General features: G+C 44.7%; 1 protein-coding gene across 1 annotated transcript in view; it reads right to left on the reverse strand.

Annotated features, from left to right (window-relative positions):
* Positions 1–1,020: 1,020 nt before the first annotated feature.
* LOC106578165 (coronin-2A) overlaps positions 1,021–18,886 on the reverse strand; it is a 19,755-nt gene continuing 1,889 nt past the window's right edge. The window contains exons 2-12 of the mRNA XM_045711408.2: positions 18,813–18,886; positions 10,101–10,250; positions 9,605–9,784; positions 6,867–6,983; positions 6,644–6,748; positions 6,275–6,371; positions 5,507–5,619; positions 5,036–5,129; positions 4,113–4,399; positions 3,911–3,979; positions 1,021–3,101 (exon numbers count right to left, since the gene is read on the reverse strand). The exon at positions 18,813–18,886 is cut by the window's right edge and continues 43 nt beyond it. Of these exons, the coding sequence (XP_045567364.1) occupies positions 3,036–3,101; positions 3,911–3,979; positions 4,113–4,399; positions 5,036–5,129; positions 5,507–5,619; positions 6,275–6,371; positions 6,644–6,748; positions 6,867–6,983; positions 9,605–9,784; positions 10,101–10,250; positions 18,813–18,886 (1,352 nt within the window). The 3' untranslated portion in view covers positions 1,021–3,035. The remainder of the gene's footprint in view (positions 3,102–3,910; positions 3,980–4,112; positions 4,400–5,035; positions 5,130–5,506; positions 5,620–6,274; positions 6,372–6,643; positions 6,749–6,866; positions 6,984–9,604; positions 9,785–10,100; positions 10,251–18,812) is intronic.

Genomic DNA, 18,886 nt, shown 5'->3' on the forward strand with positions numbered 1-18,886 from the left:
TCCTGCTGCAAATGTACATTGTCCCAGGAGCGTTGGCAGACACAATGTAAGTAACTTAATGTATGTCTCTCTAACTCTCCTGAGTACTTCTGTTGATCCTACAGCTATTGTATGCAGTAATCATGAGCCTATGAACTGGAGTTACACTGCTATCACTGAGGCGGTGTGCCCTAGTAGGAAGACCCACTGTGTGCAGCTCACCCTGTACTATCGGCACAAACATAAATATCACGTCTGTCTCTGATAAGCCTCCCATAAAAGCAAGAATCCCAGAAAAGTGCAAAAAAAAAAATAGGCCACATTAACATAGGTTCATGAAATGGATAACTTGCTAATAACAGATAACATTCATATACTATCTCTGAAAACTCAGATAATACCTTTGATACAGTGGTAGCGATACATGGCTTCCCCATCTTCAGAAGAGAGACAGGAATGCCAATAGCGGAGGTGTTAAAGTTTTATGTTGCTGTTTATGAGTCATATTCCTGTAAAGATTAGAGAGGATCTCATGTCAAATGCCGTTGAAATAATATGGCTACAGGTTCATCTGCCTCACCTAAAGCCCATTCTGGTGGGAAGCTGCTATAGACCACCAAGTGCTAACAGTCAGTATCTGGATAACGTGTGAAATGCTTGATAATGTATGTGATATCAACAGAGAGGTGTATTTTCTGGGTGACTTACATTTTTACTGGCTTTCATCACTCAAGAAAAAGCTTCAAACTGTTAACCAGTGCCTGCAACCTGGTTCAGGTTATTTACAAACAGCACAGGAATGAAATAATCCACATGGATTGATCTTTACTAATGCTGCAGAAATCTGCTCTAAAGCAGTATCCAAATCCATAGGATATATTGATCACAATATAGTAGCCACATCTATAAAACCAAAGTTCCAAAGGCTGTACCTAATATAGTGTATAAGAGGTCATACAACATGTTTTGTAATGATTCCTATGTTGAAGATGTACATAATATCTGTTGGTGTGTGGTGTGTAATGAGGAGCAACCAGACACTGCACTTTACACATTTATGAAACTACATATCCAAGTTACTAATAAGAATTGAACAATTTTATGATTGAGAGGGATGAGGCAAAAGGAATGGCAAATAAGTCTGGCTGCACAGCCGATTGGCCAAACGTACTGTAAATTGAGAAATCATGACTAAAACTTAACAAAAATAAGAAAAACTGTACTATATAAAAAAATTATTATATAAAGAATGATAACTTAAGTAACATTTTGGGCAAGAAGGCACGCTCAGCTCCATCATTCACTGAATCAGATGTCTTTCTCATCACAATACCCATTGATATTTCCAACTACTTCAATAATTTTTTTAATTGGCAAGATTAGCATACTTAGGCATGAAGTGCCAACAACTAATTCTGAAACAACACATCTGTGTATAACTGACCAAATTCTGAACCAACACATCTGTGTATAACTGACCAAATTCTGAAAGAAAAGCAAATGTAATTTTGAATTCCGTAAATTGAGTGTGGAAGAGGTGACATTTTTTGTTGTTGTCTAACAACAATGACAAGACACCTTGGTCTGACAACTTGGATGGAAAATGACTGAGGACTATTGCAGACGATATTGCCACTCCTATTCGTCATCTCTTCAATGTAAGCCTACAGGAAAGTGTGTGCCCTCAGGCCCTGGAGGGAAGCAAAAGTCATTCCACTACCCAGAATAGTAAAGCACCGTTTACTGTCTCAAACAGCCAACCAATCAGCCTGTTACCAACCATTAGTAAACTTTTGGAAAAAATTGTGTTTGACCAGATACAATGCTATTTCACAGTAAACAAAATTAACAAGAGAATTTCAGTACGCTTATAGGGAAGGACACTCAACAAGCACAACACTTACACAAATGACTGATGATTGGCTGAGAGAAATTGATGATAAAAATTGATTGTGGGGGCTGTTTTGTTAGACTTCAGTGCAGCTTTTGACATTATCAATCATAGTCTGCTACTGGAAAAACTTGTGTTATGGCTTTACACCCCCTGCTATAATGTGGATAAAGAGTTACCTGTCTAACAGAACACAGAGGGTGTTCTTTAATGGAAGCCTCTCCAACATAATCCAGCTAGAGTCAGGAATTCCCCAGGGCAGCTGTCTAGGCCCCTTACTTTTTTCAATCTTTACTAACGACATGCCACTGGCTCTGAGTAAAGCCAGTGTGTCTATGTGTGCTGATGACTCAATACTATACATGTAAGCTACCACAGCAAGTGAAATCACTGGAACACTTAACAAAGATCTGCAGTCAGTTTCAGAATGGGAGGCAAAAAAATAATTTAGTCCTAAATATACAAAAAAAACTAAAAGCATTGTATTTGTGACAAGTCATTCACTAAACCCTAAACTAAATCTTGTCATGAATAACATGTAAACTGAGCAAGTTGAGGAGACTAAACTGCTTGAAGTAACACTGGATTGTAAATTGTCATGGTGAAAACATATTGCTACAACAGTAGCTAAGATGGGGAGAAGTCTGTCCATAATAAAGCACTGCTCTTCCTTCATAACAACACTATCAACAAGGCAGGTCCTACAGGCCCAAGTTTTGTCGCACCTGGACTACTGTTCAGTCGTGTGGTCAGGTGCCACAAAGATGAAAAATACAGCACGGCTGGCCCTTAAACGTACACGGAGGGAACACAATGTATTGTAATGTTTTTAATTGTATATAACTGCCTTAATTTTGCTGGACCCCATGAAGAGTAGCTGCTGCCTTGGTAGGAACTAATGGGGATCCTTAATAAATACAAAATACAAAAATTGGTTGAATCAGAAGGTGGCTCTCATGTGATTGGTTGAATCAGAAGGTGGCTCTCATGTGATTGGTTAATTCCAAAAGCTGCAACCACGTGATTGGTTGATTCAGAAGGCTCTTCTAATTTGATTGATTGAATCATTCAGAAGGTGGCTCTCATGTGATTGGTTGATTCCAAAAGCTGCTCCCACGTGATTGGTTGCTTCAGAAGGCTCTTCTAATGTGATTGGTTGAATCATTCAGAAGGTGGCTCTCATGTGGTTTCTGGTGTTCTTTATCTCCAGTTCCAGCTGTGTGATCTGGACCTACACAAAACCACACAGTGATCTGATCAAAGGTTATCCCCTGATATCATCCACACCAGACCAGATAAACACACCAGACCAGATACACACACCAGACCAGACACACACACACACACACACACACACACACACACACACACACACACACACACACACACACACACACACACACACACACACACACACACACACACACACACACACACACACACACACACACACACACACACACACACACAGAGAGAGAGAGTGTACAAAACATTAAGAACACCTGCTCTTTCCATCACATACTGTAGACTGACCAGGTGAATCCAGGGGAAAGATATGATCCCTTATTGATGTCACTTGTTAAATCCACTTCATATCAGTGTAGATGAAGGGGAGGAGACACGTTAAAGAAGGATTTTTAAGCCTTGAGACAATTGAGACATGGATTGTGTATGTGTGCCATTCAGAGGGTGAATGGGCAAAACAAAATATTTATTAAGTCCCTTTAAACGGGGTATGGTAGTAGGTGCTAGGCGCACCAGTTTGTGTCAAGAACTGCAATGCTGCTGGGTTTTTCACGCTCAACAGTTTCCCCGTGTGTATCAAGAACGGTCCACCACCCAAAGGACATCCAGCCAACTTGACACAACTGTGGGAAGCATTGTAGTCGATGTGGGCCAGCATCCCTGTGGAACGCTTTCGACACCATGTAGAGTCCATGACCCGATGAATTGAGGCTGTTCTGAGGACAAAAGGGGATGCAACTCAATATTAGGAAGGTGTTCTTAATGTTTTTGTACACTCAGTGTTTACGCACTGACCGTTTTCTGGTTGAGCTGGTCTCTCAGTCCCCTGATCTCCTCTTGTTGTCTGTAGAATGCCTGTAGGAGCTGTAACACACAGAAACATACACAGAAACATCTCTGAACCAGAGCAAAATCAGATTTAGAGTTTTTTACTTAAGACTCTACAAAACTGGCAATAGGCCTTCATGTGTAGCCTATGACAGCCTGTCCCACTCACCTCACTCTCTGTCCTGGGTGGAGGGCACTCTGAGGGCTCACAACAGTGGGGAGTGTAGGCCCAACCCGGAGCCTGGGTCTCGTCTGGCTGCCAGCCCGACAGATCAGCCACTTCCCTTGGGTACTTGGCGTCCTGGTAGGCTAGCTGCTCCTGGAGGAAGGCCTGCTCCGTGGATCCAGTCTCTCCTGGTCCCCCACTCTGGAAGCTGCTCAGCCCCCTCCTGGGTAGGGTCTCTGGGTAGGGGTTGGCTACGTTAGTGCCAGGTTTCAGACACATCAGCACCGGGCCTGGTGGGATGGATATAACAATGGTTTAGGGTGTGTCTCAAATGGCACCCTTTTTCCCCCCCTATTGAGTCCACTACTTTGAGACCAGACCGTTAGAGAATAGGGTGCCATTTGGGATGAAGCCTTGTGTTTAGGGATTGAAGGGGAGAAACTGTGTTTTATAATCTCTGCTGGTCAGCCATGTTGGTTACCAGTATCCCTATATCGAATGAGGAATAAGGTGGATAGATGAGGCCTACTGGTTTGCCAGTTTCCCTATTATACAGGCCTTTCTATGCAACTGAGAGCCATAGCTGACCATGTTGGTTCCAGTGTCCCTGTAATGAATAAGGAACGGAGGAATAACTTGGAGCGTTCACGTGCTCGGAAGGAAAGCAAGAACCATTCTCACCATTGACAGATGAAATCGCCACCATGTTTGTTGCCATTTTCAGTGGTGCGTGACGTCAGTGTTTAGCATGTGGGAAAGATCGGGATCCAGAGATCATACCCGAGTTTCCTAGTCGTAATTACCAGTTCCAAAGCATGACGTGAATGCGGAAAGGGGCCTACTGGTCAGCCAGTTTCCCTATTATACAGGCCTTTATATGCAACTGAGAGCCATAGTCGCCCATCTTGGCTCCCAGTTACACTGACCTCTATTGATCCCTGAGAGCCACTGTTGAGCCGTCAGGGCCGCCTCGTTGCCCGCTGTCATGGGGAAGATGTCATCCTGGAAGGTCTTTGGGGACTGTAGAGAGGACATAAAACAGTTGAATGAACTCTCTCTCTTTCTCTCTCCCCTTCCCGCTCTCTCTCTCTCTCTCTTTCTCTATCCCTCTTTCTCTCTCTCTTTCTCCCTCTCTCTTTCTCTATCCCTCTTTCTCTATCCCTCTTTCTCTCTCCCTTTTCCACTCTCTCTATCCCTCTTTATCTCCTTCTCTGCCTCGCTCTCTTTCTCTGAAAACTCAAATTGCTTTATTGGCATGACAAACATTGAATAAATATTGCCAAAGCGTCAATGTTACAGCTGCATTAAGTCCTATACATCGAAATACATTAAAATATGTCCTTAAACGTCACTAGATGGTAGAACCGCTGTCCATGAAGAGTGGTGTGTAATTCTACCCTGCGAGGGACGATCATGGAGAGCGGCTCGACCAGGTCCTTAACGGTCACCAAGCGGTAGAACCGGAACACCTCACAGGAACTCACGTCCAGACCGCGCTTCGGCATGACCCCTGGAGAGGTCAAGAGTTCACAAGGTCAGAGGTGAACGAACACAAGGGTGTTCACTATGTCAGTTCATATGTATATATAAAAAAAAAAAAAAATGTGATCTGAATCCCAGAACATTTAACAGGCAAGGTTATTATTAGGTATAATGTGTCCATAGAACAGCATAAAACACTTCAAACTCTCCATGTGACTGCATCTTGACAACGGATGAATGGACAGAAGCTCATTAACAACTAAACATATCTGTTTATACAGTCCATAAACAGTCCATACACAGTCCATACACAGTCCATACACAGTCCATACACAGTCCATGTGTGTGTGTGTGTGTGTGTGTGTGTGTGTGTGTATATATGTGTGCTTCCCCAATCCTTTCTGAAGCAGTATTGTGTGTGTGTGTGTGTGTGTGTGTGTGTGTGTGTGTGTGTGTGTGTGTGTGTGTGTGTGTGTGTGTGTGTGTGTGTGTGTGTGTGTGTGTGTGCTTCCCCAATCCTTTCTGAGGCAGTATTGTGTGTGTGTGTGTGTGTGTGTGTGTGTGTGTGCTTCCCCAATCCTTTCTGAGGCAGTATTGTGTGTGTGTGTGTGTGTGTGTGTGATCTTACCCAATCCTTTCTGAAGCAATAATGTGTGTGTGTGTGTGTGTGTGTGTGATCTTACCCAATCCTTTCTGAGGCAGTAGGGAGTAATACTCAGTGAGGAACTGAACGTAGGGCTTCTCAGAACTGATCTCATAATACCTAATGTTACCATCCCCCTGGAACACACACACACACACACACACACACACACACACACACACACACACACACACACACACACACACACACACACACACACACACACACACACAGTATCAGGGTCGTTAGCAGAGTGATTGATCAGTATTGATTACCTTGCCAGCCAGGTAGAGGATGTGTGTATCAGGGTCGTTAGCAGACTGATTGATCAGTATTGATTACCTTGCCAGCCAGGTAGAGGATGTGTGTATCAGGGTCATTAGCAGACTGATTGATCAGTATTGATTACCTTGCCAGCCAGGTAGAGGATGTGTGTATCAGGGTCGTAGAATGGGAAGAGAACTCCTGCAGCTCCATCCACTTCCTCCTCCGACAGCGGCTCTGACAGATCATCCTATGTGTCAGAAATAAAACATTGAATGGGTGTGTGTGTGTGTGTGTGTGTGTGTGTGTGTGTGTGTGTGTGTGTGTGTGTGTGTGTGTGTGTGTGTGTGTGTGTGTGTGTCTCTCACTGGATCCCACAATGTGATCTGTCTTTGGTTCCATGGTGAGCTGCCAGTAGAAAACAGCATGTTCTGGTCTCCTATAAACACCACCTTATTGGCCCTGTGGTGTTTACTGCTGGACACCTACACACACACACACACACACACACACACACACAGACACACACACACACACACACACACACACACACACACACACACACACACACACACACACACACACACACACACACACACGACACACACACAGAGACACACACACACACACACACACACACAGACACACACACACACACACAGACACACACACACACACACAGAGACACAGACACACACACACAGACACACACAGACACACACACACACACACACACACACACACACACACACACACACACACACACACACACACACACACACACACACACACACACACACACACACACACACACACACACAGACACACACACACACACACACACACAGACACACACACAGACACACAGACACACACACAGAGACACAGACACACACACACACACACAGAGACACAGGCACACACACACACACACACACACACACACAGACACACAGACACAGACACACACACAGACACACACACACACACGAGTAATAATGTTCAAGACAGGGCCCTCTTTCCAACTCTCTAATCCTTCTTGATTAGATGTATTAGGTATTATACATTATTAGTTATCCTGAACCATCTCTATATCTATCTACTAGACAGTCAAGGACACATAAAGAATATGAACAAAATATAGTATTCATTTTCAACACAAATCATTTTAATATAAATTAACAACGTTTGGTAAATTACCGGGACGTTGGTAAATTACCGGGACGTTGGTAAATTACTGTAATCTTGGTAAATTACCGGGACGTTGGTAAATTACCGGGACGTTGGTAAATTACCGGGACGTTGGTAAATTACCGGGACGTTGATAAATTACCGGGACGTTGGTAAATTACTGTAATCTTGGTAAATTACCGGGACGTTGGTAAATTACTGTAATCTTGGTAAATTACCGGGACGTTGGTAAATTACCGGGACGTTGGTAAATTACCGGGACGTTGGTAAATTACCGGGACGTTGATAAATTACCGGGACGTTGGTAAATTACCGGGACGTTGGTAAATTACCGGGACGTTGGTAAATTACCGTGACGTTGGTAAATTACTGTAATCTTGGTAAATTACCGAGACGTTGATAAATTACCGGGACGTTGGTAAATTACCAGGACGTTGGTAAATTACCGGGACGTTGATAAATTACCGTGACGTTGGTAAATTACTGTAATCTTGGTAAATTACCGGGACGTTGGTAAATTACCGGGACGTTGATAAATTACCGGGACGTTGGTAAATTACTGTAATCTTGGTAAATTACCGGGACGTTGGTAAATTACCGGGACGTTGATAAATTACCGGGACGTTGGTAAATTACTGTAATCTTGGTAAATTACCGGGACGTTGGTAAATTACCGGGACGTTGATAAATTACCGGGACGTTGGTAAATTACCAGGACGTTGGTAAATGACCGGGACGTTGGTAAATTACCAGGACGTTGGTAAATTACCGGGACGTTGGTAAATTACCAGGACGTTGGTAAATTACCGGGACGTTCATAAATTACCGGGACGTTGGTAAATTACTGTAATCTTGGTAAATTACCGGGACGTTGGTAAATTACCGGGACGTTGATAAATTACCGGGACGTTGGTAAATTACCGGGACGTTGGTAAATTACCGGGACGTTGATAAATTACCGTGACGTTGGTAAATTACTGTAATCTTGGTAATTTACCGGGACGTTGGTAAATTACCGGGACGTTGATAAATTACCGTGACGTTGGTAAATTACTGTAATCTTGGTAAATTACCGGGACGTTGGTAAATTACCGGGACGTTGATAAATTACCGGGACGTTGGTAAATTACTGTAATCTTGGTAAATTACCGGGACGTTGGTAAATTACTGTAATCTTGGTAAATTACCAGGACGTTGGTAAATTACCGGGACGTTAATAAATTACCGGGACGTTGGTAAATTACCGGGACGTTGGTAAATTACTGTAATCTTGGTAAATTACCAGGACGTTGGTAAATTACCGGGACGTTGGTAAATTACCAGGACGTTGGTAAATTACCGGGACGTTGGTAAATTACCAGGACGTTGGTAAATTACCGGGACGTTGGTAAATTACCGGGACGTTGGTAAATTACCGGGACGTTGATAAATTACCGGGACGTTGGTAAATTACTGTAATCTTGGTAAATTACCGGGACGTTGGTAAATTACTGTAATCTTGGTAAATTACCGGGACGTTGGTAAATTACCGGGACGTTGATAAATTACCGGGACGTTGGTAAATTACCAGGACGTTGGTAAATTACCGGGACGTTGGTAAATTACCGGGACGTTGGTAAATTACTGTAATCTTGGTAAATTACCAGGACGTTGGTAAATTACCGGGACGTTGGTAAATTACCAGGACGTTGGTAAATTACCGGGACGTTGGTAAATTACCGGGACGTTGGTAAATTACTGTAATCTTGGTAAATTACCGGGACGTTGGTAAATTACCAGGACGTTGGTAAATTACCGGGACGTTGGTAAATTACCAGGACGTTGGTAAATTACCGGGACGTTGGTAAATTACCGGGACGTTGGTAAATTACCGTGATGTTGGTAAAATACCGGGACTTTGACCAGCCAGACAGACCTGTATGAGGCGTCCAGTGCGTGGGTCCATGACTCGGATCTTCTTGTCCAGGCTGGTGGTAGCTAGAGAGCTGCCGTCATTGTTGAAGGACATGGAGAGAACCAGCTCAGTATGAAGAGATATAACACATACTGGGTTCCTCAGCACTGAGTCGCACACTGACACATCCCAGACCATCACCTGTAGGAGAGAGGGGGAGAGAGAGAGAGAGAGAGAGAGAGAGAGAAAGGAGAGAGAAAGAGAGAAAGAGAGGAGAGAGAGAGAGAGAAAGGAGAGAGAGAGAGAGAGAGAGAGAACAGACAGCGAGACATTGTGTGTGTGTGTTTGTCTTTTCAGACAGTGTGTGTGTGTTTGTCTCTTCAGACAGTGTGTGTGTGTGTGTTTGTCTTTTCAGACAGTGTGTGTGTGTTTGTCTTTTCAGACAGTGTGTGTGTTTGTCTTTTCAGACAGTGTGTGTGTGTGTTTGTCTTTTCAGACAGTGTGTGTGTGTTTCTACCTTGTAGTCGTAGGCTGAGCTGACCAGTAGATCCCTAGCAGTAGGGTGCCATTCTATCAGGTTGACTCTGCGGCTGTGACCCTGAAGCACCTTCCTAGGGAGGGTCATGTTCTGATGGACACCATTGGTTGGGATGTCCCATAGCTTTACCTGTAACACATACAGGGGACACGCACACACACACAACACACACACACACACACACGTCAACACACACAACGCATGTCAACACACACACACACACAGACACACACAGACACACACACACACACGCACACACACACAACACACACACACACACACGTCAACACACACAACGCATGTCAACACACACACACACACACGCAGACACACACACACACACACACACACACACACACACACACACACACACACACACACACACACACACACACACACACACACACACACACACACACACACACACTAGGGCTGACCGCAATTAGTCGACTGGTCGATCGTTTGGGCATTAGGCTGTTGGTCGGCCGAGATCGTTTTAGTCGAGCGTCTCTGTGAACTAATCCATTTTGGACTAAAAGCCAATTTATTCTCGATTCGGAAATGTGGTCGGAGGCTCCACACATAGAGGGTGTGACGCAATTGCGGAGCCCCCGGTGGTCAAATCGAGGTCCGTACCGCATCTCCATTGCGCCTCCCAAATTTTGTAACTATGACGAGGGCTCTGTATAGCTCCACATTGACATGATTGGTTGACGGTAGGTGTGGGCGGTACATCTTTTATAAGCACAAACTCACTTCCTTCAGGCTATTCTTGCCTCCACTTCTGCTGAGGCCATATCACCGTAAATGATGCATGGCCAATGCAGATGTCGGATTGACCATGCGCCCAGAATGCACTTCTCTCCCTCCAGAATGCACTTCTCTCTTGCCAATTTGTGCACATTCATTGTTTCATAACTTCATTTGTGTGAATTTTTGTTTGTTTGTTGTTACCTTCTATTGTTTGTGCTAGAATAATTACAAGGTTATATTGAATACTGTTTTATGCAATAGAATAGGTGTCACGCTTGTCGTTGGAAATTGAGGACCAAAACGCAGCAAGTATGTGTATGCTCATCTTGTTTATTAACTTCCAAAAAACGAACGTACAAAAATAACAAAAAAAACACGAACGATTGACAAACTGACAGTCTGGTAAGGCACTAGGCTAAACACAGAACAATCACCCACAAAATACAAGACAAACACACCCAACTAATATAGGACTTCCAATCAAAGACAACACCAAAACATAGAAATACCTAAACATAAACCAAAACCCGGAAATACTAAATCAAACGCCCTTTTAACAAACACACCACCCCGAACCACATAAAACGAATACCCTCTGCCACGTCCTGACCAAACTACAATACTAATTAACCCTTATACTGGCCAGGACGTGACAGTACCCCCCCCTTAAAGGTGCTACCCCAGAAGCACCTTAACAAAAAATAACCCCAAGCAACACCAACAAAAAGTCCCCTTTTCTAAAGGGAGGGAAGGGAGGGTGGCTGCAGTCAACGACGGCACTGTGCTACACCCCCCCTCCCCAACCCACCTATTTCTGGAGGTGGCTCTGGTTCCGGCCGTTCCAGGCTGTCGGGCCAGTCTGGCCACTCGGGGCAGTCTGGGCAGTCTGGCATCGCCGAGGGGCAGTCGGGCCAGTCTGGCAGTTCGGGACAGTCTGGGCAGTCTGGCAACTCGGGACAGTCTGGGCAGTCTGGCAACTCGGGACAGTCTGGCAACTCGGGACAGTCTGGGCTGTCTGGCAACTCGGGACAGTCTGGGCAGTCTGGCCACTCGGGACAGTCTGGGCAGTCTGGCCACTCGGGGCAGTCTGGGCAGTCTGGCCACTCGGGGCAGTCTGGGCAGTCTGGCCACTCGGGGCAGTCTGGGCAGTCTGGCCACTCGGGGCAGTCTGGGCAGTCTGGCCGCTCGGGACAGTCTGGCCGCTCGGGACAGTCTGGGCAGTCTGGCCGCTCGGGGCAGTCCGGCCGCTCGGGGCAGTCCGGCAGTTCAGGGCAGTCTGGCCACTCCGGCAGTTCAGGGCAGTCTGGCCACTCCGGCAGTTCAGCGCAGTCTGACCACTCCGGCAGTTCAGGGCAGTCTGGCCACTCCGGCAGTTCAGCGCAGTCTGGCCACTCCGGCAGTTCAGGGCAGTCTGGCCACTCCGGCAGTTCAGCGCCGTCTGGCCACTTCGGCAGTTCAGCGCAGTCTGTTGACGACTGTTGACTGGCGGGCAGCTCTGACGACTGTTGACTGGCGGGCAGCTCTGACGACTGTTGACTGGCGGGCAGCTCTGACGACGACTGTTGACTGGCGGGCAGCTCTGACGACGACTGTTGACTGGCGGGCAGCTCTGACGACGACTGTTGACTGGCGGGCAGCTCTGACGACGACTGTTGACTGGCGGGCAGCTCTGACGACGACTGTTGACTGGCGGGCAGCTCTGACGACGACTGTTGACTGGCGGGCAGCTCTGACGACGACTGTTGACTGGCGGGCAGCTCTGGTGACTGTTGACTGGCGGGCAGCTCTGGTGACTGTTGACTGGCGAGGCTGGGTTTACGCCCTTGTAGCCTGGTGCGTGGTGCTGGTACTGGGCTTACCAGATTAAGAACACGCACCTCCAGGCTAGTGCGGGGAGCGGGAACAGGACGAGTCGGACTGAGTTGACGCACTTCTGGGTCCGCACGAGAGACAGGAGCTGGAAACCCAGGGCTATGGAGGCGCACAGTCGGTCTAGATCTTACCTACTGCACAACCCGCCTTGGCTGGATGGAACTAGTAGCCCTGTACGAGCGGGGTGCTCGTACAGGGCAGACTGGGCTGTGCAGGGGCCTGATGGTAGCCGTGCGTAGAGCGGGAGTTGGGTAGCCTGGTCCTCGGAGGCGTACCGGCGACCAGATGCGCTGCGCAGGCATCCTCCTACCAGGCTGGATGCCCGCTCTAGCACGGCACCTGCGAGGGGCTGGAATAACGCGCACCGGACTGTGCGTGCGTATGGGTGAGATAGTGCACTCCTCAGCGAAACATAGCGCTCTCCACCCCATACGCTCCTCCATATAACCACGGGTAGCTGGCTTCCGGCTCTTCTTACGCCTAGCCAAACTACCCGTGTGCCCCCCCCAAAAAAATTATTGGGGGTGCCTCTCGTGCTTCTCCCTCAGCGCGTCCATGGCCTCGTACCTACGCCTCTGCCTTGGCTGCCTCAATTTCCCACTGCGGGCGGCGATAATCCCCAGCCTGGTGCCAAGGTCCGGCCCCGTCCAGAACTTCCTCCCAGGTCCATTTCTCCCGCCAGTCCAACTCGAAGTCCCTCTGCTCCTTCTTCTGCTGCTTGGTCCATAGTTGGTGGGTGATTCTGTCACGGTTGTCGTTGGAAATTGAGGACCAAAACGCAGCAGGTATGTGTATGCTCATCTTGTTTATTAACTTCCAAAAAACGAACGTACAAAAATAACAAAAAAACACGAACGATTGACAAACTGACAGTCTGGTAAGGCACTAGGCTAAACACAGAACAATCACCCACAAAATACAAGACAAACACACCCAACTAATATAGGACTTCCAATCAAAGGCAACACCAAAACATAGAAATACCTAAACATAAACCAAAACCCGGAAATACTAAATCAAACACCCTTTTAACAAACACACCACCCCGAACCACATAAAACGAATACCCTCTGCCACGTCCTGACCAAACTACAATACTAATTAACCCTTATACTGGCCAGGACGTGACAATAGGGTTCTATTGGTACGCTCTCATCTGTTTCTGTGTGAAGCTTTGGGTTGGAAAGTGATTTACATATGGCTTGGTGATAAGACCACATTCCATTCCATGAGTCGTGTCTGTGTGTCCCTAACCGGTGCCCCCTTCATATTGACTCTGTACCGATACTCCACTGTATATAGTGTCGCTATTGTTATTTCACTGCTGGTCTTTAATTACTTGTTCCTTTTATTTCCTATTTATATATATATATATATATTTTAACCTGCATTGTTGATTAAGGGCTTGTATAAGTAAGCATTTCACTGTGAGGTCTACTACACCTGTTGTATTCAGCATTTCACTGTAAGTTCTACTACACCTGTTGTATTCAGCATTTCACTGTGAGGTCTACTATACCTGTTGTATTCAGCATTTCACTGTAAGGTCTACTACACCTGTTGTATTCAGCATTTCACTGTGAGGTCTACTACACCTGTTGTATTCAGCATTTCACTGTAAGGTCTACTACACCTGTTGTATTCAGCATTTCACTGTGTGGTCTACTACACCTGTTGTATTCAGCATTTCACTGTAAGGTCTACTACACCTGTTGTATTCAGCATTTCACTGTGAGGTCTACTACACCTGTTGTATTCAGCATTTCACTGTGAGGTCTACTACACCTGTTGTATTCAGCATTTCACTGTAAGGTCTACTACACCTGTTGTATTCAGCATTTCACTGTGAGGTCTACTACACCTGTTGTATTCAGCATTTCACTGTAAGGTCTACTACACCTGTTGTATTCAGCATTTCACTGTGAGGTCTACTACACCTGTTGTATTCAGCATTTCACTGTGAGGTCTACTACACCTGTTGTATTCAGCATTTCACTGTGAGGTCTACTACACCTGTTGTATTCAGCATTTCACTGTGAGGTCTACTACACCTGTTGTATTCAGCATTTCACTGTGAGGTCTACCACACCTGTTGTATTCAGCTATTTCACTGTAAGGTCTACTACACCTGTTGTATTCAGCATTTCACTGTAAGGTCTACTACACCTGTTGTATTCAGCATTTCACTGTGAGGTCTACTACACCTGTTGTATTCAGCATTTCACTGTGTGGTCTACTACACCTGTTGTATTCAGCATTTCACTGTAAGGTCTACTACACCTGTTGTATTCAGCATTTCACTGTAAGGTCTACTACACCTGTTGTATTCAGCATTTCACTGTTAGGTCTACTACACCTGTTGTATTCAGCATTTCACTGTGTGGTCTACTACACCTGTTGTATTCAGCATTTCACTGTGTGGTCTACTACACCTGTTGTATTCAGCATTTCACTGTAAGGTCTACTACACCTGTTGTATTCAGCATTTCACTGTTGTATTCGGTGCACGTGACAAATAAACTTTGATTTGATTTGATAGAAAATAAAGAGTTGTAACCTAACGCTGTTTATTTCGGCTTTAACACCATTAGGTGACCGTTATTAACACTCCATTACTGCAGTAAATAAATAACAAAAGTTCAATTGTTTTAAAGAAGAAATCTAAAAGTATCTCCTATTGACTAGAATAATTACCACGACATGTTAGTGTATATCAATTCCCCATTACATATTTCACCAGTAGTATATTTACCATTAATTCCTTGCATTTCTAATCTACAATGTTGGTTACTTTGGTTACGGTCATTTCTTTCAATATTATTGTTCCAGTCTTCCTGTTCTCATTGTCGGAGTGGACACATTGTTTTGGTTTATTTAATTCCATTCTACGAGTTCTGTCAATTTAGTCATTGTCTTTTGTTTGAAGCGCTTCTGTCAATGTTGAGTAAGGACGCACACGCATAGAAGTAGGCCTATAAGCTAGCTGGCCTGATTTACACATAGAAGTAGGCCTATAAGCTAGCTGGCCTGATTTACACATAGAAGTAGGCCTATAGGTTAGCTGGCCTGATTTACACATAGAAGTAGGCCTATAGGCTAGGTGGCCTGATTTACACATAGAAGTAGGCCTATAGGCTAGCTGGCCTGATTTACACATAGAAGTAGGCCTATAGGTTAGCTGGCCTGATTTACACATAGAAGTAGGCCTATAGGCTAGTTGGCCTGATTTACACATAGAATTAGGCCTATAGGTTAGCTGGCCTGATTTACACATAGAAGTAGGCCTATAGGCTAGTTGGCCTGATTTACACATAGAAGTAGGTCTATAGGCTAGAGCTGGCTTTCTGATTGGCTTAACACACCAACATGAATGACCTGTGGAGCTTCTCAAAGTAATGTTTTCTTCACCTCAAACAGCAAGCAAACAAAGTCTGTTTTTTTACATCCATTGAGAATGACAATAGTTCCTCAATGCCTTTGAAAAATCTTTCCAGCTCTCTCCCTTTCGATGACCACTCAGAGTGAAAGGGAAAAATGTCATGCTCAGATCCAGTGGAAACGTCATAAAATAGACCTACCTGATAAGTTCTTATCAGTGCTTGACTTGGACTGTAACAGGTTTCGGTACTCATTTTGGGTGCCGGTACTGTTTATATTTAGGTGCAGGAGTTCCACAATACTTTTGAGCTAATATTCTATAAGAGGAGCAGGAGCTCAAGCAGTAGAACATTTGAGGTTCCGGTACACTGCTCAGGTGAGCTCCCGCCCAAGTCAACCACAGCTTATTATCCCTTTGCTCAAATAACCTACAGCTGATGTGTCTGTCCCAAGCTCATTGGTATGGGAAACTGAGGACCCAGAATATTTTATACAATTTTGCAAGTTTGCTAGCACATGCTTAGGGCTCAAGTTAATAAAAAATAATTCAAGTTCGTTGCAGACAGGCAATGTGATTTTTTAAATATTTATTTTCATCGGGCTGCAATGTTTTTATTTGTTGGCTTTTTATATACATTTTTACATTTAGCAGACACGCTTATCCAGAGCGACTTACAGTAGTGAATGCATACATTTCATAAAAAAAATTCCGTACTGGTCCCCCGTGGGAATCGAACCCACAACGCTGGCGTAGCAAACACCAACTGAGCCACACGTGACCTATTTTAACATAGTTGGTCAACTGTAATATAAGTTACTTCTTAGGTTTGTATCATTTTCATTTAGATTTGGGTATTATTTTGATTAAACTACATGACAATGATTTTAAGATAGGAAGACATTATTATAAATTAAATAAAACTGTTTCACGAAAATGTGCAAATGAAAACCGTAACTGGTACGCAGATCGGTAGAAATGGTAAGATAAATTGGCATTCAACATGAGAAAGGTTGTCGACTCCTCGTGTAGCTTATTACCGGCAACTTCAGGAGAGTAATCTCTCTATCTGTGAAAGCCAGCAGGAGGAGAATAGTTGGGTCAGGTTAAGGCTTTTTTCTTCTGGTTATCTAGATCTCTGGCACCCTCTTGAGACATTTGTCTTATTTAATTCAATCATAAGCTTAAAGCATCAGAAAAGTTCAGTACATGTAGTTGATATTATTAACCAATAGGGTGTGTCTATCTATGGAAAAATACACGTTTTTAAAATGTCCAACAATCGATTGGTCGAAAGAACAGACGACTTTCGGGTTGACCAAGATTTGTTTTTGTCGGGGACAGCCCTACAACACACACAACGCACGTCAATACACAACACACACAACGCACGTCAATACACACAACACACGTCAACAAACACAACGCACGTCAATACACAACACACACAACGCACGTCAATACACACAACACACGTCAACAAACACAACGCACGTCAATACACACAACACACGTCAACACACACAATACACATCAACACACACAGCGCACGTCAACACACACAACGCACGTCAATACACACAACACACGTCAACACACACAATACACATCAACACACACAGCGCACGTCAACACACGTCAACGCACGTCAATACACATCAACACACACAACGCACGTCAATACACACAACACACGTCAACACACACAACGCACGTCAATACACAACACACACAACGCACGTCAATACACACAACACACGTCAACAAACACAACGCACGTCAATACACACAACACACGTCAACACACACAATACACATCAACACACACAGCGCACGTCAACACACACAACGCACGTCAATACACATCAACACACACAACGCACGTCAATACACACAACACACGTCAACACACACAACGCACGTCAATACACACAGCGCACGTCAACACACACAACGCACGTCAATACACATCAACACACACAACGCACGTCAATACACACAACACACGTCGACACACACACACACACACACACAACACACGTCAATACACACACACACAACACACGCCAACACACACAACGCACATCAACACACAACAAACGTCAATACACACACACACAACGCATGTCAACACACACACACACACAGCTTCAATTCAGCACTGGGAATAAAGACAGTTTCAAAGAATGTTTTGAAACATCAGAGTTCATATCCACTGTGGACTAATTAGGAGTCAACAGTGTATAGAGTGTACTAACGACTACTGTGGTTGTATATCAGTGTATAGTGTGTACTAACGACTACTGTGGTTGTATATCAGTGTATAGTGTGTACTAACGACTACTGTGCATCTATACCTGTATATAGTGTGTACTAACGACTACTGTGCGTTTATATCTGTATATAGTGTGTACTAACGACTACTGTGGCTGTATATCAGTGTATAGTGTTTACTAACAACTCCTATGGTTGTATATATGTGTATAGTGTGTACTAATGACTACTGTGCATGTATATCTGTGTACAGAATGTTCTAACGACTACTGTGCATGTATATCTGTGTACAGAGTGTACTAACAACTACTGTGCATGTACATCTGTGTACAGAGTGTACTAACAACTACTGTGCATGTATATCTGTGTATAGTGTGTACTAATGACTACTATGCGTGCATATCTGTAGTACTGACAGTGCAGTCTTCAGAGCAGGACGCGATGCAGTGGTCATCAAAGGGATTCCACTTGACATCCAACACCCTGGCAC

Source organism: Salmo salar, chromosome 18, assembly GCF_965601325.2.
Source record: "Salmo salar chromosome 18, fSalSal1, whole genome shotgun sequence".
In the NCBI taxonomy this organism is placed as follows: domain Eukaryota; kingdom Metazoa; phylum Chordata; class Actinopteri; order Salmoniformes; family Salmonidae; genus Salmo; species Salmo salar.